At 47.9% G+C, this 27,458-nt stretch overlaps 1 protein-coding gene across 1 annotated transcript; it reads left to right on the top strand.

Annotated features, from left to right (window-relative positions):
- Positions 1-273: 273 nt before the first annotated feature.
- Positions 274-27,131, top strand: LOC134928979 (zinc finger MYM-type protein 1-like). Its single transcript, XM_063924870.1, has 2 exons — positions 274-424; positions 24,385-27,131. Exon 2 carries the CDS (start codon positions 24,441-24,443, stop codon positions 26,985-26,987), a length of 2,547 nt encoding a protein of 848 aa, XP_063780940.1. The 5' UTR covers positions 274-424; positions 24,385-24,440; the 3' UTR covers positions 26,988-27,131.
- Positions 27,132-27,458: the final 327 nt, after the last annotated feature.

Raw genomic sequence — 27,458 nt, 5'->3', positions numbered from 1 at the left:
ACCCACAGTGCCGCCAACCCCCAGGAGTTCCTGAACCTATTTTTTTACCACATATAGCACTGGGGAGTCGGGACACTTATGAATCACATAGGTTCTGGGGCTGGCTGACTGCAAGTCTCCATTTCACCTGGTTTTAATCAGCCACAGAACCTATGTAATTCATGAGTGTCCCGGTTTAAAGGAATAATATGGTAAGCCTACTTATGAGCAGAGCTTGCTGCTGGGACACACAATTAGGATGGGGGAGGAGGAGGAGGAACAGTTACAGAGGAGTGAAAGAGGTCAGGAAGTGCTAGGAACAGGAAGTGACTCTCTCTGTGTGTTACTTTGTTATGAGTTGGAGGAGTGAGCATGTGCTCCTGGGGCTGCTGCTGCTGCAAGGATTAGATCAGACTCTGCTGCTGCTGATCTTACTAACATCTAGGTAAGACATATTCACATAATAACACATTTATTGGATGGCCAGCTGCTTGTTATTAGACAGGCATGTCTCTGCAACTTCCAGCCACACGTCAGGGAGACAGTAGCATCTACCGGGAGACAGTGGAGCTTTTAGGTGGGTAAATGCTGCCTGGCTGCAGGAGGAGTGACCTGTGTAGTAGCTCAGCTATGAGTGCTGGTGTCAGCTGAGTTACAGACTGGTGGCCATGCTTAGGAAGCCCCCCTCCCCCTCTCTGCAAAAAAAAAAAAAAAAAAGTGCCCCCCCCTCCCCTATGTGTTCTGCACAAAAGACTGCAGCAACATATTTGAGGAGGAATGCTACCTACATATGTACAGTATACTGTATTTAAATATTTATATTGATGCTGTTGGAGAGAATAGTTTTCTTTTAGGTTTTCTGTTACAAAATAGATAAGATGTAACCACAACACTTTGCCAGGTATTGTACACATACCCTCCAACTGTACCATTTTGGCAGGTACAGTACTTTTTTTTTATGGTCTGTACCGATTTTTTACTCCACTGAAAGTATAGGAAAGGGGGTGTGACCACGCCCACTTTCCCTGTGGTCATGCCCACTTTCCCTGTGGGCACGCCCACTTCCCTGATTTGTACCTGTTTTTATGTGTAAAATGTTGGAGGGTATGTTGTACATTATGCAGACAGATCATCAAATCCCAATACATACCTCCCAACTGTCCCGATTTCAGCGGGACAGTTCCGCTATTCGGTCACTGTCCCGCTGTCCCACCCACGGTTTGCAGTGTCCCGGGGGCAGCTGGTGGAGGCTTTGATCACCCGCTGCTCTGCAAAGCAGTGAGTGATCTCTGAATACATGCTGCGCGCACGGTATGTATTCAGTGCTAGGAGGGGAGAAGGGGGCTGCCCAGCTGCTCGGGGAGCGCTGGGCACCCCCCCAAAGTGAAGAAAAGCAGGTCGGCGCCGGGTGACCACGCCCACCAATCGGAAACCATGCGCGCGCGGCTCTTGATTTCCAACCCCGAAAAGTTGGGAGGTATGCTAATATGGGTATCCGGACTCCAGGTCGACAACAAAAAGGTCGACACACCTTAGGTCGCCGCCAATTGGTCGACACACCTTAGGTCGACATGGACAAAAGGTCGACATGGACAAAAGGTCGACATGAACAAGGTCGACATGGAAAAAGGTCGACATGAGTTTTTCACATTTTTTTCTCTTTTTTGGAACCTTTTCATACTTAACGATCCACGTGGACTACGATTGGAACGGTAATCTGTGCCGAGCGGAGCGAAGGCACCATGCCCGAAGCATGGCGAGCGAAGCGGTGCACTAATTGGGGTTCCCGGTCACTCTACGAAAAAAACGACACCAAAAAAACATAAAAAACTCATGTCGACCTTTTGTCCATGTCGACCTGTTGTCCATGTCGACCTAAGGTGTGTCGACCAATTGGCGTCGACCTTTTTGTTGTCGACCTGGAGTCCCAGACCCGCTAATATGTGAGCCAGGCTCTGGTTGATAAGGCTTCCAGTTGTACTGTTACTAATAATAACCTAGCAGTCAGTATTTACTACTGCTAAAATAGAGGCTGCTTTAGTTGTCCATTCTTCTGGCAGGGCATTCAGAGGAGGGTATCTAGCCGGTTTCACATTAAATTATTGCATTTGCGATAACTCTGTATCCAATTAGCTGCGAAAAGTTATCGGCAATAAGTCTCTGAGCTGGCGATAAGTAGTGCAAAATCCTTATTTTAAGTAAAAAATGTTGGGATTTGGTTGTGATCCCCTGGGCCACCCCCTGAATGACTAAACGCATACCCTACAAATGTACCTTTTTTTTAAAGTCTTTACCGATTTTTGGCTCTCCAAACTTCCATTGAAAGTATAAGAAAAGGGGCGTGGTCTTTTACCCGTAACCACGCCCCCTTTTCGGATTTGTACCGATTTTTATGTGAAAAATGTTGGAGGGTATGTAATTAGGCATTTAGATGTTTTTCATCATTTTTAATTGGGCACTAAAGACGTCATTTTTGGGGTCAAAAAATGCAAAGTGATGGAAATTGGGGGACAGGTATATTGGGGTGGGACAAGTGTTTTTTTTTTTCACGTGCAGGTTGTAATAATTGGGCAGTTTCCACTTTTTTTTTTTTTTTATGTACCCCAAATTTAATGAGCACACATTCTGCTTAGAAAAATGCATATAACAGCCATTTCACTACATTTAATTATGCCAAATATCTTTTTTTTATTGCCATTAATATACTTCTATAATGTTTTCCTATATTATTTTGGCTTGTTGGGGGGTACAGGCAGATTTCCCCATTTTCTCCTATACTTATCTATGCTTTTGCTGGCTAGAATTATTGCACGACTCCTGTTTTCCCCACTTTGGAAAAGGATGGGTACGAAAAACGGAAGTGTGCAGGCTGCGATAAGCTGAGTTTTCAGGAGATAGGTACGATAAGTTTTGTCGCAATCATGGATCGCGTTATCGCGGCTAATTGGATACCCCGGTGAGAGTTATACTGCCATAAGAGATAATGGCATTCTAATTGGGCGCTGCAGAACCCTTGTGGCGCCATATACAGGATAATAATAATAATAAGGCCCAAATGTATTCAGCCTTAAAATGTGATAAAGTGGAGACTGATAAAGTACCAACAATTCAGCTTCTGACATTTTTCAAACACATCCTGGAACATAACAGTTAGGCAGCTGATTGGCTGGAACTTTATCACTTTTTAAGGCTTAATACATTTGGGCATAGGTGCTGCTGGGGTGTTGGTGGTAAAAGCACATGGGAAAGAGAGAGAGGGGGCATGGTCATCTGTCTTGCCTCCAGGTGCCTTGTATGAACTTATTCCCCTGCCCTTTACAGCACGCTAACTTATTCCTCTAGAACCCCCGATAGCACAGTCACTGACCCATCCACAGTCACTGCAAGCTTGGTGGACAGAGAATAGCTCATTTGTAGGATTCTCAGCAGAGGTCAGTAATGGTGTATCTGCTAGGTCAGGGGTGGCCAACCAGTCATAGGCAAAGAGCCAGAAAAGATCTTTAGTCAAGGGCAAGAGCCAGTATGTGCAAAAATGGGTCGTGGCCTACTTTTCACAAAGCCACACCCCATTTTTGTGCGCACACCTTTCGGTATGACGTTTGTAGGAGTATGACCTTGTGTCATAACTCCATTTTCTCTAACGTCCTAGTGGATGCTGGGACTCCGTCAGGACCATGGGGAATAGCGGGCTCCGCAGGAGACAGGGCACATCTAAAAAAGCTTTTAGGTCACATGGTGCGTACTGGCTCCTCCCCCTATGACCCTCCTCCAAGCCTCAGTTAGGTTTTTGTGCCCGTCCGAGAGGGTGCAATCTAGGTGGCTCTCCTAAAGAGCTGTTTAGAAGCTGGTGAGGAAGGCTCCCAGGTCTCTCCCCTGCACTGCACTACAGAAACAGGGTAACAAAGAGAAGGGGGGCATAAATTGGCGATATTTATATATTAAGAGCGCATATATAGTAAACAACACCTTCTAGGGTTGTTTATATACATTTATAGCGCTTTTGGTGTGTGCTGGCAAACTCTCCCTCTGTCTCCCCAAAGGGCTAGGGGGTCCTGTCTTCGATTAGAGCATTCCCTGTGTGGCTGCTGTGTGTCGGTACGTGTGTGTCGACATGTATGAGGACGATGTTGGTGTGGAGGCAGAGCAATTGCCGATGATGGTAATGTCACCCCCTAGGGAGTCGGAATGGATGGCTTTAGTTATGGAATTACGTGATAATGTCAACACATTTCAAAAGTCAGTTGACGAAATAAGACGCCCGGCAAACCAGTTAGTACCGGTTCAGGCGTCTCAGACACCGTCAGGGGCTGTAAAACGTCCTTTACCTCAGTCAGTCGACACGGGTACCGTCACAGATGAATCTAGTGTCGACGGTGAAGAAACAAACGTATTTTCCAATAGGGCCACACGTTATATGATCACGGCAATGAAGGAGGCTTTGCAGATCTCTGATACTGCTGGTACCTCAAAAAGGGGTATTATGTGGGGGGTGAAAAAACTACCTGTATTTTTTCCAGAATCAGAGGAATTGAATGACGTGTGTGATGAAGCGTGGGTTAACCCCGATAGAAAACTGCTAATTTCCAAGAAGTTATTGGCATTATACCCTTTCCCACCAGAGGTTAGGGCGCGCTGGGAAACACCCCCTAGGGTGGATAAGGCGCTCACACGTTTATCAAAGCAAGTGGCGTTGCCGTCTCCTGATACGGCCGCCCTCAAGGATCCAGCAGATAGGAGGCTGGAAACTACACTGAAGAGTATATACACACATACTGGTGTTATACTGCGACCGGCAATAGCCTCAGCCTGGATGTGCAGTGCTGGGGTAGTGTGGTTGGATTCTCTGACTGAAAATATTGATACCCTGGATAGGGACAGTATTTTATTGACTCTAGAGCAATTAAAGGATGCTTTCCTTTATATGCGAGATGCTCAGAGGGATGTTTGTACTCTAGCATCAAGAGTAAGCGCGATGTCCATATCTGCCAGAAGAAGTTTATGGACGCGACAGTGGTCAGGTGATGCGGATTCCAAGAGGCATATGGAAGTATTGCCATATAAAGGAGAGGAATTGTTTGGGGTCGGTCTTTCGGACCTGGTGGCCACGGCAACTGCCGGCAAATCCACTTTTTTACCTCAGACCCCCTCCCAACAGAAAAAGACACCGTCTTTTCAGCCGCAGTCCTTTCGCTCCTATAAAAAGCGACCAAAAGGACAGTCTTATCTGCCGCGAGGCAGAGGAAAGGGTAAGAAAGGGCAGCAAGCAGCCCCTGCCCAGGAACAGAAGCCCGCCCCGGCTTCTACAAAGCCATCAGCATGACGCTGGGGCTTTACAAGCGGACTCAGGAACGGTGGGGGGTCGACTCAAGATTTTCAGCAATCAATGGGTTCACTCACAAGTGGACCCGTGGGTCCTGCAGATAGTATCTCAGGGTTACATGCTGGAGTTCGAAAGGTCTCCCCCTCGCCGGTTCCTAAAGTCTGCTTTACCAACGTCTCCCTCAGAAAGGACGTCGGTTTTGGAAGCCATTCACAAGCTGTATTCTCAGCAGGTGATAGTCAAAGTACCCCTCCTACAACAGGGAAAGGGGTATTATTCCACACTATTTGTGGTACCGAAACCGGACGGTTCGGTAAGGCCTATTCTAAATCTGAAATCCTTGAACCTGTACATAAAGAAATTCAAGTTCAAGATGGAGTCACTCAGAGCAGTGATAGCGAATCTGGAAGAAGGAGACTTCATGGTGTCCTTGGACATAAAAGATGCTTATCTACATGTCCCGATTTACCCCTCACACCAAGGGTATCTCAGGTTCGTGATACAAGACTGTCATTATCAGTTTCAAACGCTGCCGTTTGGGTTGTCCACGGCCCCTCGGGTCTTTACCAAGGTAATGACCGAAATGATGGTTCTTCTACGAAGAAAAGGCGTATTAATTATCCCTTACTTGGACGATCTCCTGATAAGGGCAAAGTCCAGAGAACAGCTGGAAGTCGGTGTAGCGCTAACACAAGTAGTGCTTCAGCAACACGGGTGGATTCTAAATCTTCCAAAATCTCAATTGACCCCGACAACACATCTGCTGTTCCTGGGCATGATTCTGGACACGGTTCAGAAAAAGGTATTTCTCCCGGAAGAGAAAGCAAGGGAGTTATCCGAACTTGTCAAGAACCTCCTAAAACCAGGAACTGTGTCAGTACATCAATGCACAAGAGTCCTGGGAAAGATGGTGGCTTCGTACGAAGCGATTCCATTCGGCAGATTCCATGCACGAACATTTCAGTGGGATCTGCTGGACAAATGGTCCGGATCGCATCTGCACATGCATCAGCGGATAACACTGTCACCGAGAACAAGGTTGTCTCTCCTGTGGTGGTTGCAGACTGCCCATCTGTTAGTGGGCCGCAGATTCGGCATACAGGACTGGGTCCTGGTGACTACGGATGCCAGCCTACGAGGTTGGGGAGCAGTCACAAAGGGAAGAAACTTCCAGGGCGTGTGGTCAAACCTGGAGACGTCTCTTCACATAAATATACTGGAGCTAAGAGCGATCTACAATGCTCTAAGCCTGGCAAAATCGCTGCTTCAGGGTCAGCCGGTGTTGATCCAGTCCGACAACATCACGGCAGTCGCCCACGTAAACCGACAAGGCGGCACGAGAAGCAGGAGTGCAATGGCAGAAGCTGCAAGGATTCTGCGCTGGGCGGAGAATCATGTCGTAGCACTGTCAGCAGTGTTCATCCCGGGAGTGGACAACTGGGAAGCAGATTTCCTCAGCAGACACGACCTTCACCCGGGAGAGTGGGGACTTCATCCAGAAGTTTTCCACATGATTGTGAACCGTTGGGAAAAACCAAAGGTGGACATGATGGCGTCTCGCCTCAACAAAAAATTGGACAGGTATTGCGCCAGGTCAAGAGACCCTCAGGCAATAGCTGTGGACGCTCTGGTAACACCGTGGGTGTACCAGTCAGTGTATGTGTTCCCTCCTCTGCCTCTCATACCAAAGGTACTGAGAATTATACGGAAAAGAGGAGTAAGAACAATACTGGTAGCTCCGGACTGGCCAAGAAGAACTTGGTATCCGGAACTTCAAGAGATGCTCACGGAGGATCCGTGGCCTCTACCTCTAAGAAGGGATCTGCTTCAGCAGGGACCTTGTATGTTCCAAGACTTACCGCGGCTGCGTTTGACGGCATGGCGGTTGAACGCCGGATTCTAAAAGAGAAGGGCATTCCTGAGGAAGTTATTCCTACTTTAATTAAAGCCAGGAAAGAAGTGACCGCACAACATTATCACCGCATTTGGAGAAAATATGTTGCGTGGTGTGAGGCCAAGAAGGCTCCAACGGAAGAATTTCAATTGGGTCGATTCTTACATTTCCTGCAAGCAGGATTGTCTATGGGCCTCAAATCGGGGTCCATTAAAGTTCAAATTTCGGCCTTATCAATTTTCTTCCAGAAGGAATTGGCGTCAGTGCCTGAAGTACAAACTTTTGTCAAAGGTGTACTACATATACAACCCCCAATAGTGCCTCCAGTGGCACCGTGGGATTTGAAAGTGGTTCTAAATTTTCTCAAATCTCATTGGTTTGAGCCTTTAAATTCGGTAGATTTAAAATACCTTACATGGAAGGTAACCATGCTGTTGGCCCTGGCTTCAGCCAGGAGAGTTTCGGAGTTGGCAGCTTTGTCATACAAAAGCCCATATCTGATATTCCATTCGGACAGGGCAGAATTGAGGACACGTCCTCAATTTCTCCCTAAGGTGGTTTCGGCATTTCACTTGAACCAGCCTATTGTGGTGCCTGCGGCTACTAGCGACTTGGAGGACTCCAAGTTACTGGACGTTGTCAGAGCATTAAAAATATATATTTCAAGGACAGCTGGAGTCAGAAAATCTGACTCGTTGTTTACATTGTATGCACCCAACAAGTTGGGTGCTCCTGCGTCTAAACAGACGATTGCACGTTGGATATGTAGTACAATCCAACTTGCACATTCTGTGGCAGGCCTGCCACAGCCTAAATCTGTAAAGGCCCATTCCACAAGGAAAGTGGGATCATCCTGGGCGGCTGCCCGAGGAGTCTCGGCATTACAACTTTGCCGAGCAGCTACGTGGTCAGGGGAGAACACGTTTGTAAAATTTTACAAATTTGATACTCTGGCTAAAGAGGACCTGGAGTTCTCTCATTCGGTGCTGCAGAGTCATCCGCACTCTCCCGCCCGTTTGGGAGCTTTGGTATAATCCCCATGGTCCTGACGGAGTCCCAGCATCCACTAGGACGTTAGAGAAAATAAGAATTTACTTACCGATAATTCTATTTCTCATAGTCCGTAGTGGATGCTGGGCGCCCATCCCAAGTGCGGATTGTCTGCAATGCTTGTACATAGTTATTGTTACAAAAATCGGGTTATTACTGTTGTTGTGAGCCATCTGTTCAGAGGCTACTTCGTTTGTGTTATCATACTGTTAACTGGGTTCAGATCACAAGTTGTACGGTGTGATTGGTGTGGCTGGTATGAGTCTTACCCGGGATTCAAGATCCTTCCTTATTGTGTACGCTCGTCCGGGCACAGTACCTAACTGAGGCTTGGAGGAGGGTCATAGGGGGAGGAGCCAGTACGCACCATGTGACCTAAAAGCTTTTTTAGATGTGCCCTGTCTCCTGCGAAGCCCGCTATTCCCCATGGTCCTGACGGAGTCCCAGCATCCACTACGGACTATGAGAAATAGAATTATCGGTAAGTAAATTCTTATTTTTAGTCATGTTGTACAGTGCCACATACATATAATGCCCCAGTACAGTGCCACGTACATATAAAAATGCCAATAAATGGGTGCCTCCACAGTGCCAGGTACACATATGTCCCCACAGTGCCAGGTACACATATGTCCCCACAGTGCCAAGTACACATATGTCCCCACAGTGCCAGGTACACACATGTCCCCACAGTGCCAGGTACACATATGTCCCCACAGTGCCAGCTATGCCCCCAGTGCCAGATATATATGTCCCCACAGTGCCAGCTATGCCTCCCAGTGCCAGATATATATGTCCTAACAGTGCCAGATATACATGTCCCCACAGTGCCAGCTATACCCCCGGTGCTAGCTATGCCCCCAATGCCAGGTATACATGTCCCCACAGTGCCAGCAATGTCCCCAGTGCCAGATATACATGCCCCCCCCCCCCCTTCCCCCGTGCTGCTCACCGCGCTGCTGCTGTCTGTGAGGGGAGGAGAGCGCAGCGTACGCCTCTCCTGCCCCTCACTCTCCGGCGGTGGTGTCTCTCTTCAATTAGGCGCCGGTCCGTGGGCCAATCAAACCTCGCGGTGGCTGCTGGTCCGCGAGCTCTGATTGGCTCACGGACCGGCGCTGAATTGAAGAGTGACACCGCGGCCCTAGTCAAGTGTATGTGCCGGGCAGCAGTGGCCAGGAGCCGGCCAAACCAAATGCGGCGGATGAAAGAGCCGCGAGTTGGCCACCGTTGTGCTAGGTGATGGTCTGCAGTGGACAGTCACTCACCAATGTTGCCTACATTGCAGATAAAGGTTGAATTTATCCCTGGCAGGCTGAGATCCGGATGGAATTCAGCATTGAATATACAAAGTACCGACTTCCCCACTTTCCTATGATGCAATAGAACAATCTAGTACTGTATATCTATTACTGGACCTAAAGTATAATAACTTTTGTCACATATCTGTACACTATTGAGACATAGACCCTGCTGGAACTGTGCACTGTGTGTCACGGTTTATAGTTTGTTGATGCATAAATGCACTGAGCAAGTGAGAACCCGCATCCTGAAGCAACCTTGGGGGACACTTTTTAACCACTTGCCTGGTATGGTCGCATCAGATGTGACCATGCCTGCAAGTGCTTTATCTGACCTGGTCACACAGGATGCGACCTGTCAGATAAGCAGCGTTAGCAGTGGCAGGGAAGGGAAACTTTCCTCCGCTGCTACTCTCAGAGCCTTCCTCACCCAGCCCCCAGTGTTGCCGTGCTGCCGATCATTGCTGATCGGTCAGTACGGCAGGATCCCCCACAAGAACATCAGCATGGTTAGCCTCCCTGCTCAGTGGTGTAACTACCATTTTGTGCAAGGGATGCGGCTTCCATGGGGCCCGGACTGCCACAGGGGCCCGCCACTCCCCTGGGTAAATCAAGGTGGGGCTAATTTTGTACTTATTTTGCACATCTAAATATTAGTAGGTTGTAGAAGATTTTTTATAAAAAGAGTATATTAGGTTTCCAGGAGCAGTTGCTGAAAATATGAAAATGTTTACATGGACTTATCACCTACACATAGTATAGGATGTTGTTTTGTAGGCTGAACCAAAATTAGATCCATTCACTGAGAACAAATGATCTTAATGAATCTATTATGAAATTATGTACCTCATGTATCGCAAGTACAACAGGCACTCCGTAAAATAAGATTTTACTCACCGGTAAATCTATTTCTCGTAGTCCGTAGTGGATGCTGGGAACTCCGAAAGGACCATGGGGAATAGTGGCTCCGCAGGAGACTGGGCACAACTAAAGAAAGCTTTTAGGTCACCTGGTGTGCACTGGCTCCTCCCACTATGACCCTCCTCCAAGCCTCAGTTAGGACACTGTGCCCGGACGAGCTGACATAATAAGGAAGGATTTTGAATCCCGGGTAAGACTCCTACCAGCCACACCAATCACACCGTATAACTCGTGATACTATACCCAGTTTAACAGTATGAAAACAACTGAGCCTCTCAACAGATGGCTCAACAATAACCCTTTAGTTAACAATAACTATGTACAAGTATTGCAGACAATCTGCACTTGGGATGGGCGCCCAGCATCCACTACGGACTACGAGAAATAGATTTACCGGTGAGTAAAATCTTATTTTCTCTGACGTCCTAGTGGATGCTGGGAACTCCGAAAGGACCATGGGGATTATACCAAAGCTCCCAAACGGGCGGGAGAGTGCGGATGACTCTGCAGCACCGAATGAGAGAACTCAAGGTCCTCCTCAGCCAGGGTATCAAATTTGTAGAATTTTGCAAACGTATTTGCCCCTGACCAAGTAGCAGCTCGGCAAAGTTGTAAAGCCGAGACCCCTCGGGCAGCCGCCCAAGATGAGCCCACCTTCCTTGTGGAATGGGCTTTTACTGATTTAGGATGCGGCAGTCCAGCTACAAATCCAGCGAGCAATAGTCTGCTTAGAAGCAGGAGCACCCAGTTTGTTGGGTGCATACAGGATAAATAGCGAGTCAGTTTTCCTGACTCTAGCCGTCCTGGAAACATAAATTTTCAAGGCCCTGACTACGTCCAGTAACTTGGAATCCTCCAAGTCCCTAGTAGCCGCAGGCACCACAATAGGTTGGTTCAAGTGAAAAGCTGATACCACCTTAGGGAGAAACTGGGGACGAGTCCTCAATTCCGCCCTATCCATATGGAAAATCAGATAAGGGCTTTTACATGACAAAGCTGCCAATTCTGACACACGCCTGGCTGAAGCCAAGGCCAATAACATGACCACTTTCCACGTGAGATATTTTAGATCCACGGTTTTAAGTGGCTCAAACCAATGTGATTTTAAGAAACTCAACACCACGTTGAGATCCCAAGGTGCCACTGGAGGCACAAACGGGGGCTGAATATGCAGCACTCCTTTCACAAACGTCTGAACTTCAGGTAGTGAAGCTAGTTCTTTCTGGAAGAAAATCGACAGAGCCGAGATCTGTACCTTAATGGAGCCTAATTTCAGGCCCATAGTCACTCCTGCTTGTAGGAAATGCAGAAATCGACCTAGTTGAAATTCCTCTGTTGGGGCCTTTTTGGCCTCACACCAAGCAACATATTTCCGCCATATGCGGTGATAATCCTTTGCAGTTACATCTTTCCTGGCTTTAATCAGCGTAGAAATGATTTCCTCCGGAATGCCCTTTTCCTTCAGGATCCGGCGTTCAACCGCCATGCCGTCAAACGCAGCCACGGTAAGTCTTGGAACAGACAGGGCCCCTGCTGCAGCAGGTCCTGTCTGAGCGGCAGAGGCCATGGGTCCTCTGAGATCATCTCTTGAAGTTCCGGGTACCACACTCGTCTTGGCCAATCCGGAACCACGAGTATTGTTCTTACTCCTCGTTTTCTTATTATTCTCAGTACCCTTGGTATGAGAGGCAGAGGAGGGAACACATAAACTGACTGGTACACCCACGGTGTCACTAGAGCGTCCACAGCTATCGCCTGAGGGTCCCTTGACCTGGCGCAATATCTCCCTAGTTTTTTGTTTAGGCGGGATGCCATCATGTCCACCTGTGGCCGTTCCCATCGATTTACAATCAGCGTGAAGACTTCTGGATGAAGTCCCCACTTTCCCGGGTGGAGGTCGTGCCTGCTGAGAAAGTCTGCTTCCCAGTTGTCCACTCCCGGAATGAACACTGCTGACAGTGCTAGTACGTGATTTTCCGCCCATCGGAGAATCCTTGTGGCTTCTGCCATTGCCATCCTGCTTCTTGTGCCGCCCTGTCGATTTACATGGGCGACTGCCGTGATGTTGTCTGACTGGATCAGTACCGGCTGGTGTAGAAGCAGGGATTTTGCCTGACTTAGGGCATTGTAAATGGCCCTTAGTTCCCGAATATTTGTGTAGGGAAGTCTCCTGACTCGACCATAGTCCTTGGAAGTTTCTTCCCTGTGTGACTGCCCCCCAGCCTCGAAGGCTGGCATCCGTGGTCACCAGGACCCAGTCCTGTATGCCGAATCTGCGGCCCTCTAGAAGATAAGCACTATGCAGCCACCACAGCAGAGACACCCTGGTTCTTGGAGACAGGGTTATTAGGCGATGCATCTGAAGATGCGATCCGGACCATTGGTCCAACAGGTCCCACTGAAAGATTCTGGCATGGAACCTGCCGAAAGGAATTGCTTCGTAAGAAGCCACCATCTTTCCCAAGACCCGCGTGCAGTGATGCACCGATACCTGTTTTGGTTTCAGGAGGTCTCTGACTAGAGATGACAGCTCCTTGGCTTTCTCCTCCAGGAGAAACACTTTTTTCTGGACTGTATCCAGAATCATACCCAGGAACAGTAGACGTGTCGTCGGAACCAGCTGTGATTTTGGAATATTCAGAATCCAACCGTGCTGGTGTAGCACCTCCTGAGATAGTGCTACTCCCACCAACAACTGCTCCTTGGACCTCGCCTTTATTAGGAGATCGTCAAAGTACGGGATAATTAAAACTCCCTTTCTTCGAAGGAGTATCGTCATTTCCGCCATTACCTTGGTATACACCCTCGGTGCCGTGGAGAGTCCAAACGGCAGCGTCTGGAATTGGTAATGGCAATCCTGTACCACAAATCTGAGGTACTCCTGGTGAGGATAGTAAATGGGGACATGCAGGTAAGCATCCTTGATGTCCAGGGATACCATGTAATCCCCCTCGTCCAGGCTTGCAATAACCGCCCTGAGCGATTCCATCTTGAACTTTAATTTTTTTATGTATGTGTTCAAGGATTTCAAATTTAAAATGGGTCTCACCGAACCGTCCGGTTTCGGTACCACAAACAGTGTGGAATAGTAACCCCGTCCTTGTTGAAGTAGGGGCACCTTGATTATCACCTGCTGGGAATACAGCTTGTGAATTGCCGCTAGCACAGCCTCCCTGTCTGAAGGAGTAATCGGCAAGGCAGATTTTAGGAACCGGTGGGGTGGAGACGCCTCGAATTCCAGTTTGTACCCTTGAGATACTATTTGCAGGATCCAGGGATCCACCTGTGAGCGAGCCCACTGATCGCTGAAATTTTTGAGGCGGCCCCCCACCGTACCTGGCTCCGCCTGTGGAGCCCCACCGTCATGCGGCGGACTTGGAAGAAGCGGGGGAGGACTTTTGCTCCTGGGAACCTGCTGTTTGTTGCAGCCTTTTTCCTCTGCCTCTGGACAGAAAGGACCCGCCTTTTCCACGCCTGTTTTTCTGAGTCCGAAAGGACTGTACCTGATAAAACGGCGCCTTTTTAGGCTGTGAGGGAACATGGGGTAAAAATGCTGACTTCCCAGCAGTTGCTGTGGAAACTAGGTCCGAGAGACCATCCCCAAATAACTCCTCACCCTTATAAGGCAAAACTTCCATGTGCCTTTTTGAATCTGCATCCCCTGTCCACTGGCGAGTCCATAAGCCTCTCCTAGCAGAAATGGACAATGCACTTATTTTAGATGCCAGCCGGCAGATCTCCCTCTGTGCATCTCTCATGTATAAAGACTGAGTCTTTTATATGCTCTATGGTTAGCAGAATAGTGTCCCTGTCTAGGGTGTCAATATTTTCTGACAGGGAATCTGACCACGCAGCGGCAGCACTGCACATCCATGCTGACGCAATAGCTGGACTAAGTATAATGCCTGAGTGTGTATATACAGACTTCAGGATCGCCTCCTGCTTTCTATCAGCAGGTTCCTTGAGGGCGGCCGTATCCGGAGACGGTAGTGCCACCTTTTTAGACAAACGTGTGAGCGCTTTATCCACCCTAGGGGGTGTCTCCCAACGTGACCTATCCTCTGGCGGGAAAGGGAACGCCATTAGTAACTTCTTAGAGATTACCAATCTTTTATCAGGGAAAGCCCACGCTTCTTCACACACTTCATTTAATTCTTCTGATGGGGGAAAAACTACGGGTAGTTTTTTCTCCCCAAACATAATACCCTTTTTAGTGGTACCTGGGTTTATATCAGAAATTTGTAACACCTCTTTCATTGCTTCAATCATGCAACGAATGGCCTTAGTGGACATTAGACTAGACTCATCGTCGTCGACACTGGTGTCAGTATCCGTGTCGACATCCGCGTCTGCCATCTGGGGTAGCGGGCGTTTTAGAGCCCCCGATGGCCTTTGAGACGCCTGGACAGGCACGAGCTGAGAAGCCGGCTGTCCCGCATTTGGCATGTCGTCAAATTTTTTGTGTAAGGAGTCGACACGTGCACGCAATTCCTTCCATAAGTCCATCCACTCAGGTGTCTGCCCCGCAGGGGGTGACATCCCTTCTATAGGCATCTGCTCCGCCTCCACATCATTATCCTCATCAAACATGTCGACACAGCCGTACCGACACACCGCACACACACAGGGAATGCTCTAACAGAGGACAGGACCCACAAAAGCCCTTTGGGGAGACAGAGTGAGAGTATGCCAGCACACACCAGAGCGCTATATAATGCAGGGACTAACTGAATTATGTCCCCTATAGCTGCTGTTATATATACTGCGCCTAAATTTAGTGCCCCCCCTCTCTTTTTTACCCTTTTCTGTAGTGTAGACTGCAAGGGAGAGCCAGGGAGCTTCCTTCCAGCGGAGCTGTGAGGGAGAAATGGCGCCAGTGTGCTGAAGGAGATAGCTCCGCCCCTTTTTCGCGGACTTTTCTCCCGCTTTTTTATGGATTCTGGCAGGGGTAATTATCACATATATAGCCTCTGGGGCTATATATTGTGGTATTTTTGCCAGCCAAGGTGTTTTTATTGCTGCTCAGGGCGCCCCCCTTAGCGCCCTGCACCCTCAGTGACCGGAGTGTGAAGTGTGTATGAGGAGCAATGGCGCACAGCTGCAGTGCTGTGCGCTACCTTGGTGAAGACTGATGTCTTCTGCCGCCGATTTTCCGGACCTCTTCTTGCTTCTGGCTCTGTAAGGGGGACGGCGGCGCGGCTCCGGGACCGAACACCAAGGCCAGTTCCATGCGGTCGATCCCTCTGGCGCTAATGGTGTCCAGTAGCCTAAGAAGCCCAAGCTAGCTGCAAGCAGGTAGGTTCGCTTCTTCTCCCCTTAGTCCCTCGCTGCAGTGAGCCTGTTGCCAGCAGGTCTCACTGTAAAATAAAAAACCTAATTATATACTTTCTTTTTAGAAGCTCAGGAGAGCCCCTAGTGTGCATCCAACCTCGGCCGGGCACAAAATCTAACTGGAGGAGGGTCATAGTGGGAGGAGCCAGTGCACACCAGGTGACCTAAAAGCTTTCTTTAGTTGTGCCCAGTCTCCTGCGGAGCCGCTATTCCCCATGGTCCTTTCGGAGTTCCCAGCATCCACTAGGACGTCAGAGAAAGTTAATTTATGAAATAAAAAAATCTGCATGAGTATAATACATTTCTATTTACACTAATGCATTAATTGCCAATATGGCACATCCACATCTCACCGGGATACTGTCATTAGGTCGATCACTATTGGTTGACATGGTCACTAGGTCGACATGGGAAATGGTAAACATGCATTTCTCTTACGTCCTAGAGGATGCTGGGCTCCACATTAGTACCATGGGGTATAGACGGGTCCACCAGGAGCCATTGGCACTTTAAGAGTTTGAGAGTGTGGGCTGGCTCCTCCCTCTATGCCCCTCCTACCAGACTCTGTTTAGAAAATGTGCCCGGAGGAGCCGGTCACAGCTAGGGGAGCTCCATGGGAATTTCTCTGGTTTTATTATTTTATTAGAGCAGGGGTGGGGAACCTTTTTTTCTACCGAGGGCCATTTGGATATTTATAAAATCCTTCGGGGGCCATACAAAAGTTTTCAACTTAAAAAATGACCCTGCCCCCCAGTAGGTCTGCCCCTTAGAGGTACTGTGTGTGCGCGCCGGAGGCGCGCAGGCGCCCAAAAAAATGGGTGTGGCCAGTTAAAATGGGACGTGATACACATATGCCCCCAATAGTGCGGTGCCAGATCCACAATTGCCCCCACAGTGCCAGGTATACAGATGCCCCCACAGTGCCAGGTATACAAATGCCCCTCACAGTGCTAGGTATACAGATGTCCCCACAGTGCCAGGTATACTGATGCCCCCACAGTGCCAGGTATACAGATGCCCCCACAGTGCCAGGTATACAGATGCCCCCACAGTGCCAGGTATACAAATGCCCCTCACAGTGCCAGGTATACAAATGCCCCTCACAGTGCCAGGTATACAGATGCCCCCACAGTGCCAGGTATACAGATGCCCCCGCAGTGCCAGGTATACAGATGCCCCTCACAGTGCCAGGTATACAGATGCCCCTCATAGTGCCAGGTATACAGATGCCCCCCACAGTGCCAGGTATACAGATGCCCCCCACAGTGCCAGGTATACAGATGCCCCCCACAGTGCCAGGTATACAGATGCCCCCCACAGTGCCAGGTATACAGATGCCCCCCACAGTGCCAGGTATACAGATGCCCCTCACAGTGCCAGGTATACAGATGCCCCTCATAGTGCCAGGTATACAGATGCCCCTCACAGTGCCAGGTATACAGATGCCCCTCACAGTGCCAGGTATACAGATGCCCCTCACAGTGACAGGTATACAGATGCCCCTCACAGTGCCAGGTATACAAATGCCCCTCACAGTGCCAGTTATACAGATGCCCCCACAGTGCCAGGTATACCGATGCCCTCCCCCCTCCCCTCTCCCCTCCGTGCTGCTTACCGTGCTCCTTTCGGCGGGACACGGAGGAGAGCGCGGCTGTCTGGTGGGAGCGGCGGCGTGTAGTACTTCAAACCAGCCGCCGGTTCGAGAGCCAATCAGAGCTCACGGACCGGCAGCCGCGGCTCCTGATTGGCTGCCGGTCAGCGAGCTCTGATTGGCTCATGGACCGGCGGCTGGTTTGAAGTACTACACGCCGCCGCTCCCACCCGCCAGCCGCGCTCTCCTCCCTGTTCTGACAGCTGAGACACGCTGCCGCCGGACTGAACGGCAGCGTGTCTCACTGACACAAGCTGGTGACCCGGACCAAACGGCTTCGCGGGCCGTATATGGCCCGCGGGCCGGAGGTTCCCCACCCCTGTATTAGAGTATAGGCACAGGAAGTCTGCTGGCAACAGGGGGGGGGGGGGGGGAAAGAGTGTCCACCCTGAGGGGTCTGAGCCACTATCTCCGCTGACAGGACACTGAGCTCCTGAGTGGAATGATCGTTCACCGCCACAAGTAATCGCTCACCCCCACAGCATGCCGCCACCCTCTTACAGAGCCAGAAGATTCAAGTGGCGAGTGAGTCACCGGCCCCCCTAGCAAGCGGGGAGCCAGGGTGAAGATGGCGGCAACAGGGTGGGGGTGCAGTACTAACTGCGCTCCGGAGGCTCAGCGGTACTTAGTGCGGCGCCGTGAGAGGCGTCCTGAGCCAGCGCCGTACCCTACACTGGTATTGAAGTCTGTCAGGGGCCCCGGTTCTTATGCCAGCAAAATCCTCAGGGCAGTATAAACGAACAGTGGAGTGGGAAGCAGCGCCATGAAAGGGGGCAGAGCTTCTCGTCAGAGCGGACCCAGCAGCGTTCAGCGCCGTTTTTCCTGCCTGCAGATCAATGTGGAGATGCTGACAGGGAGAGCTATCCCTCCAAATCAACTCCAGCTATCCTGTATGGTACCAGGGGGTTGTATTAAGGTGCTCAGTAATCGCTGGGTAGTGGCTTCCCTCAATCTAAAAAAGCGCTGTGTGTGGGTTGGCTCCAATCTCTGTGGCTCTCTTGGCATTCTTAGGGGAAACTGTATCTGTCTTTTCCGTGTGTGTGTGTGGATTGTTTTCTGTCTCCAAAAGCCATGTCTAGGGACTCTGTGTCATATGCTGCAGAGGATAATTCCTCTCAGGATGATCCCATTCCATGTAATCAGGATTGTACTGTTTTATCACAGATCCCTGCAAGGGAGCCTGAGTGGTTAGCCTCTCTTAAGGGTATGATTTCTCAGATTTCTACTAGGGTAGCACAGACTGAGACTGCAACTCAGGTTTTACAGAATTCTATGGCGCTTTGGTCCGGTTCTGTTCCTTCTCGGTTCCCTAGCGTACACCCTCAAAAACGTGCTCTTGCCCAGATTATGCAAGATGACACGGATACCAATTCTGACACGGCAGACGGTGATGGGGATGTGCTGCGGGGGGCGACATCTCTTGCAAAAGGAGTGCAGTTGATGATTGAGGCCATTAGAGATGTGTTGAATAGTGCTGACACAACACCCGAGCAGGTTGAGGAGGCTTACTTCACGGATAATAAGACAGCCTCGCTAACCTTCCCAGCGTCTAAAGAATTAAACACTATATTTGAAAAATCCTGGGAAAACTCAGAGAAAAAATTCCAGATTCCAAGAAAGGTTCTGATTGCCTTTCCCTTCCCTGAGGAGGATAGAAAGAAATGGGAAAACCCACCCATAGTTGACGCATCTGTTTCCAGACTGTCAAAGAAGGTGGTTTTACCTGTCCAGGGATCTACCGCGTTAAAAGAACCGGCAGATCGCAAAATTGACACTATGCTCAAATCCGTATACGCGGCTTCAGGGGCAATACTGCGACCTACTATTGTCTGTGCATGGATTTCTAAAGCTATTGTAAAGTGGTCAGGCGCGTTGCTTGAGGACTTGGATACAATGGATAAAAGTGACGTTTAATTATTTTTACGTAACATACAGGATTCTGCAGGATTTATGGTGGAATCCATGAAAGACCTGGGTCCGATGGCTGCAGGGATATCTTCCATGTCTGTCTCGGCTCGCAGGGGACTCTGGCTATGCCAGTGGTCTGCCGACGTGGAATCCAGGAGAGGTGTGGAGAACCTACCCTACACAGGTCAGGCTCTATTTGGGGAGGCGTTGGATGCATGGATTTCCACGGCAACCGCGGGTAAGTCACCTTTTTTTTCCCCAGCTACGAAGAAACCTTTTTATTCATCTATATCGCAGTACTTTCGGACAGCTAAAACAAAGAGGACCAAGCCTTCTAACACCTTCTTTAGAGGAGGTCGGCTAAAATCTAAAAAACCTGCAGGTTCCCAAGAACAGAAGCCTGCTTCTGGTACATCAAAAGCCTCAGCATGACGGTGGACCACACAGCCTGGAGGAGGGGCCGGTGGGGGGGGGGGGGGGAAGTTACAGACGTTTCAGTCACGTCTGGGTGTCGTCCGGTCTGGATCCCTGGGTACAGGATATTGTGTCCCAGGGGTACAGACTGGAGTCTCAAGAACTCCCGCCTCACCGTTTCTTCAAGTCAGGCTTGCCAGCTTTATTGGCAGACAGGGCTGTCCTACAGGAAGCCATCCAAAAATTTTAAAAGTCACAGGTCATTGTCCCAGTTCCACCTCATATGCAAAACTAAAGGTTATTATTCGAACCTTTTCGTTGTACCGAAAAAGGACGGTTCGGTCAGGCCAATTTTGAACTTGAAATCGCTAAACCCCTTTCTGAGGAAGTTCAAATTCAAAATGGAGTTTCTGAGAGTGGTGATCTCAGGTCTGGAGGAGGGGGGGTTCCTGGTATCCCTGGATATCAAGGATGCGTACCTCCACATTGTGATTTGGCCGCTGCATCAGGCTTCTCTCCGATTCACACTGTTGGACAGTCACTTTCAGTTCCAGGCACTACCATTCGGCCTCTTCACAGCACCGAGGGTGTTCACCAAGGTGAGGGCAGAGATGATGGTTCTCCTCCACAGGCAGGGGGTGAACCTAATCCCATATCTGGACGATCTGCTGATAAAGGCATCGTCCAAGGAGATGTTGTTGCAGTCCATTGTTCTCATGACTCATCTGCTCAGGGAACACGGTTGGATCCTGAACCTTCCAAAATCACATTTGGAGCAGACAAGGAGATTGTCTTTTCTGGGAATGATCCTCGACACAGAAGTACAGAGGGTGGTTCTACCAGAGGTGAAAGCATTGGTGATTCAAACAATGGTCCGGGACGTCCTGGAGCCCACCAGGGTATCGGTTCATCAGTGAATTCGCCTTCTGGGGAATATGGTTGCCTCTTACGAGGCTCTACAGTACGGAAGGTTTCATGCTCGGTCCTTCCAACTGGATCTCCTGGACAAGTGGTCGGGTTCTCATCTCCACATGCACCAGAGAATACGTCTGTCGCCGAAAGCAAGGACTTCACTCCTATGGTGGCTGCAATTACCTCACCTTCTGGAGGGCCGCAGGTTCGGGATTCAGGATTGGATCCTCCTAACTGCGGATGCAAGTCTCAGGGGCTGGGGCTCTGTCACTCAGGTGGTAATCTTCCAAGGAAGGTGGTCAAGCCTGGAATCCAGTCTTCCGATAAACGTTCTGGAACTAAGAGCCGTCTACAACGGTCTTCTCCAAGCTCCTCATCTTCTGCGAGATCGAGCCATTCAAGTACAGTCAGACAATGTAACGACGGTGGCATACATAAACCGACAGGGCGGAACGAAGAGCAGAGCTGCAATGTCAGAGGTAACAAGAATCCTATGGGCAGAAAAACAAGCGTTGGCGTTGTCAGCAATCTTTATTCTGGGTGTAGACAACTGGGAAGCGGACTTCCTCAGCAGACATGATCTCCATCCTGGAGAGTGGGGCCTCCATCCGGAGGTGTTCACGGAGGTGACGGATCTTTGGGGTATACCTCAAATAGACATGATGGCCTCCCGTCTCAACAAGAAGCTTTGCAGGTATTGTTCCAGGTCAAGGGACCCGCAAGCCGTGGCAGTGGACGCCCTGGTGTCTCCATGGGTGTTCTAGTTGGTGTACGTGTTTCCTCCACTTCCACTCATTCCTAGAGTTCTAAAACTCATAAGGAAAACAAGAGTTCAGGCAATCCTCATTGCTCCGGACTGGCCAAGAACGGCATGGTACGCGGATCTTCTGGGTCTTCTGCTGGAAGATCCGAGGCCTCTTTGGGAGGACCTACTGCAATAGGGGTCGTTCGCTTATCAAGACTTACCACGGCATGGAGGTTGAACACCAGATATTAGCTCGGAAAGGCATTCCGAACAAGGTTATTCGTACCCTGATACAGGCTAGGAAAGAAGTAACGTCTAAACATTACCATCGCATTTGGATAAAGTATCTATCTTGGTGTGAGTCCAAGAAGTTTCCTACGGTGGAGTTTCAACTGGGACGGTTTCTCCTGGATATGGGCCTGAGGTTGGGATCCTTTAAGGTCCAGATGTCGGCCCTATCCATTTTTTCCAGAAACGGCTAGCTTCCCTCCCTGAGGTTCAGATTTTCTTGAAAGGGGTCATGCACATCCAGCCTCCCTTTGTGCCACCTGCTGCACCCTGGGATCTTAACGTGGTGTTGCAGTTCCTCCAATCTGCTTGGTTCAAGCCTCTACAGGAGGTTGAGGTCAAGTTTCTCATGTAGAAGGCTGTCACTTTGTTGGCCTTAGCTTCTGCTAGACATGTGTTGGAGTTGGGGGCTTTATCGTGTAAGAGCCCCTACTTGATCTTCCATGAAGATAGAGCTGAGCTCAGGATGCGTCAGCAGTTTCTTCCAAAGGTTGTGTTGGCTTTTCATATCAACCAACCTATTGTGGTGCCAGTGGCTACTGACTCCTCAATTACATCTAAGTCCTTGGATGTTGTGAGGGCTTTGAAAATCTATGTTAAGAGGACTGCTCGTCACAGAAAATCATACTCTGTTTGTCCTGTATAATCCCAAGAAACTTGGGGGTCCTGCTTCGAAGCAGACTATTTTTCGTTGGATCAGGTTCACTATCCAGCATGCGTATTCTACGGCAGGATTGTCGTATCCAAAATCTGTTAAGGCTCACTCTAGGGTGGGTTCTTCCTGGGCAGCTGCCTGGGGTGTCTCGGCTTTACAACTTTGCTGAGCGGTTACTTGGTCAGGGGTGAACACGCTTGTTAAGTTCTACAAGTTCGATACTTTGACCAAACTTTAGGTCCTCAGAGGCCAATCAGTTCTGCAGGAGCCGCGCTCTCCCTCCCGTTCTGGGAGCTTTGGTACATCCCCATGGTACTAATGTGGACCCCAGCATCCTCTAGGACGTAAGAGAAAATAGGATTTTAATTACCTACCGGTAAATCCTTTTCTCATAGTCTGTAGAGGATGCTGGGCGCCTGCCCAGCGCTTCGTTATCCTGCAGTGTTTACTTGATTCAGTACGACTTTGTTTTTAGTTTCGTATTGCTTTGTTACTTGGTTAAGTAATGTTTTGCAGCTGAGTTTCAAGCTAGTTAGCTTGGTTTGCCTTGTTGTTTGAGCTGGTGTGAATCTCGCCACTATCTGTGTAATATCCTTCTCTCGAAGATATCCGTCTCCTCGGGCACAGTTTCTAGACTGAGTCTGGTAGGAGGGGCATAGAGGGAGGAGCCAGCCCACACTCTCAAACTCTTAAAGTGCCAATGGCTCCTGGTGGACCCGTCTATACCCCATGGTACTAATGTGGACCCCAGCATCCTCTACGGACTACGAGAAAAGGATTTGCCGGTAGGTAATTAAAATCCTATTTTCTCAGATTTTTTTTTTTTCATTTGTTGCACTTTTTCATACTTTACGATCCACATGGACTACGATTCGGAATAGTAACCTGAAGCATGGCGAGGGGGACACGGTGCACTAATTGGGGTACCCTGTCACTTTACGAAGAAAATTACACCAAAAAAAGTAAAAAAAAAACTCATGTCAACCTAATGACCATGTTGACTTAGTGACCATATCGACCTAATGCATGTTGACCAACAGTGGTCGACCTAATGACCCATACCCATCTCACCTACCATAATGTTTTTAGAGTTGCTGCCATAAAAGGCCTCTGCACAAACTTTTAAGGGTTTGCAAGTGTGGATGAGTATGGGCACGGTGTACGCGGTGGTCACTACAAAGTCACTTTATGAGCACTGGTCATGTTTTTGCAAGTATGAGCTTTCAGCCGACATGCGGATATACGCCCCGAATACAGCCATAACACTACTGTGTATTTTCAACCACTCACCATTAACACCTCCAAACAATCATTTCTCCATGAAATCCTCATTGAAAGCGAAATCGAAGCGGAACCTTGATGCATGCGCACTGCGTTTGCATCACATGCGCAGTCTGCCGATAATCGCTCCACTGCACGAACATCGGCTATTGCGTGCCAAAGTAAATAAGGTCCTATGTGTCTAGCTGCTATTTTCAAGTCTCTTTTAGGTCAGGCAGATAGTGTTACAGTGTGTGAAACTATTTAAGGTTTGGGTTTGGTGCACTGCCTCTGATGATGGCAGTACAGAGGTATAAGATACAGTGCTACCATTGGGAGGTACTGGGCCATCCTCCCCGCAGCCCTGACCTGGCTCGGAGTATGTAGTGAAATGCGGTTTGCAACCAGCGGTGCAGTTCAGCAGGCTGTCATGTCCTGGCTTCAGGCGCTTAACAATGATTTCTTCTGTGCCGGGATAGATGTCTGGGTGTATCCTTGGAACAGATACTCTTACAAGTATGGGAACTATGTGGAAAAATTATCTGTAGCAAGGCCATACTATTTATTATACGTATATGTACAAGTTGAATAAATGTATGCAATGACAGGTCTTGCTACCTTATTCAATGAACCACCCTTTACTCCCCAGTAAATCCTGCATTTGCCCCTGTACGTGTACAGTATAGAATCTGCATGAAAATATAGTGTGTGGTATACTTTTGATAATAGAGTTAATATTGCCCTTTCTTATTGTGTAGGAAAACTACAACATGCTGTAATAAGGGAGATTGCTTTGGATTCTCCATCAACCAGGATGTATAAGTACTCATCTGGGTGTGCTAAACGAAAGAAGAAAGAGATGGAAAAGGAAACACTGAAACAACAAAAACCGATGCAGTCTTTCATAACCCCAAAGATTCCTACAGTGTCCTCTAAGGATCCTGAACCTGAATTTGAAGCACCAGGAACTTCTCAGAGCAGTATCCCTGCAGACATCAATACTTGCCCTACCAGCTCAGAAGAAATCTCCAATACCACAAGCGTTCAGTCAGGACCATCCCATGAGATAGAAGCAGCAGATGTACAACAGACGTCTTCTGCTTTTGTTGAAGAAATTGCAGATCTTCAGACCGAGAACATTCAGACAGTGTCTACCTCCTTGTCAAGATCACAAGATACATCCAGAAAATCTATAGCGGAGGATATCACTGTAAGTTATTCTCATGATCCTGCCGACTGGGGACTGGGTAGTAACATTACAGAATCCATGAGAGAATATTTTTCCCTCAATCCATTAAAAAATACTTTGTCAGATTTTTCAGCATCCAGGAGAATCTATTCTGATGGCACACAACTTCTGACTCCAGATTTGTTTTGGAGAAAAATGATTAATGGAGAAAGGGTTTACCGTGATTGGCTTATATACTCAAAATCAAAAGGCACTGTATTTTGTGTCCCTTGCAAACTGTACAGCAGTACATCACATGCCCTTGCAACAGTAGGATTTAATGATTGGAGAAATGCTGTATCAAAGTTTAAGGATCATGAAACATCAAGTGATCATTATTGCTGTGTAATAAAATTTGCACAACGAGCCATACAAAGTTGCCGGATAGACCATGCCCATGCATTACAAATGGATAATGAACAAAAATACTGGAGAGAAGTCTTAAAAAGAGTTGTTGCCGTTATCAAGTTCCTAGGGGAACGTGGTTTACCCTTTCATGGAAATGATGAGTTATTTGGTTCTACACAGAATGGATGTTTCCTTGGATGTCTAGAACTTATTGCCCAATTTGATCCATTTCTTGAAAATTATATCGAGCAACATGGAGGAGCAGGAAGTGGAGACAGCAATTACATGTCCTCGACCACAGTTGAAGAATTTATTAGCCTTATGGGAGCTAAAATTTTAGATACAATAGTCCATGAACTCAAAATGGCCAAATATTATTCTCTTATTGTGGACTCCACTCCGGATCTCAGTCTTGTTGATCGACTAGCAGTAGTTGTGAGATATGTGAACAAAGATGGACCAGTAGAACGATTTTTAAGATTTGTCCCAATACATTCCCATACTGGAGAGCATCTTGAAAACACTTTACTATCGGTGCTTTCTGAAGAAAATATTGACCTATGCAACTGTCGAGGACAAAGCTATGACAATGCCAGCAATATGTCTGCCAAATACAATGGCTTGCAAGCAAGAATTTGTGCAATCAATCCTTTAGCACTGTATGTACCTTGTTCGGCGCACTCGCTCAATCTAATGGGAGCATGTGCTGCTGATTCTTGTGTAACAGCTGCATCGTTCTTTCATTTTTTTGAGCGCCTTTGCACCTTTTTTTCTTCATCAACTAATCGATGGGAAATACTCACTAAACATCTCGGCAAAGCATCTGAAGACCTTTTCCTAAAAAGAAGGTCAAGCACAAGATGGTCAGCTCGTGCTGATGCCACAAAGGCGTTAAGAAGAGGCTACAAGTATGTTGGTGATGCACTTAATGAATTGAAGAACTCAGAACAACAACCTGCCACTGCTCGATCACAAGCAAAAGCTCTGGAAGAGCAACTTAAAGCCTTTGAAACTGCTATCTTGCTTGTTGTATGGGGAAACATTCTTGAGAAGTTGGATGCATCAAGTAAGACTTTGCAAAAAACAAATGTTTGTATCGATGAAGTTGTGAGTCTCCACAGTTCACTGGAGGAATATGTCCAAAAAATGAGAGATTCTTTTGACACATTTGACATTGAAGCTAAACACATGACATCCAACCATTTTTATCCAGGTGAAGAGACCGATGATGACCTGTGGTTTTCAGCAAGACAAAAAATCATTTTCAATACCTTCAACAGCATAATAGATTGTCTTCTTGTGGAGCTGAAGAAACGACACAAGTCCTATGAAAACATCAATAGGCGATTTGCAATTCTTAATACATCATCTGGAATACCCATAAATGAGGTCCGTCGTTTGGCAGATAATCTGCAAAAAAATTATCCAGATGATCTTGATGAGAGTTTTACTGAAGAATTTATCCAATTTTCTTCGATGTTATCTCAGGAGGAGAACCCATTGGCAATGAGGCAGTATATAATGGACCATGATCTCGTGGATACATTCCCCAATACAGAAACCATGCTACGTATTTTTTTATGTATTCCTATTGCTAATTTAAGTAAAGATAAGTCCTTTTCCTGTCTTAAACGGATTAAAAATGAAAGAAAAACCACCATGGGTCAAGATCGTTTCTTAGCACTATCTTTGCTGGCTGTGGAATCAGATCTTGTTAGACAACTGGACTTCAGTGACCTAGTGGATGATTTTGCAAAACAAATAGCTCAAAGAGTAAAACTGTAACAATGATTCTAAAGTTAAAGGCATACTGTATTTGTGAAAAGAAATTGATCAAAACTGTATAGTGATTAGGGATTTTTTTGTATGACACTTATGCTGGGCATACACTATACAATTATCTCCCAGATAATCTGCAAGATCTTGCTGGTTGGAAAGAAAATCTGGTAATGGATGAGAGCAAATAACAATCAAACATTTGCTCAAAAACACTGAAAAATAGAAAAAAAAATCTGTTGTTCAGACAAATTGGATAAATCCTGGATTTAACCAATTTGTATAAACAACTGTGTTTGTCCATTTTCCAGTGTTTGGGAGCAAATGGTCAATTGTCATTTGTTCTCATCCATTGCCAGAGTTTCTTTCCAACCAGCGAGATCTGGCAGATTATCGGTCAGATAATTGTATAGTGTATGCCCAGCATTACACTTTGATTTCAGGTGTTAAAAGCTAATGTAACTTTGTCGACGATTGAAT

This window comes from Pseudophryne corroboree, chromosome 1 (assembly GCF_028390025.1).
Source record: "Pseudophryne corroboree isolate aPseCor3 chromosome 1, aPseCor3.hap2, whole genome shotgun sequence".
NCBI lineage: Eukaryota > Metazoa > Chordata > Amphibia > Anura > Myobatrachidae > Pseudophryne > Pseudophryne corroboree.
The sequence above is the reverse complement of the archived record's forward strand: the minus strand, read 5'-3'. Positions and strand labels throughout refer to the sequence as shown.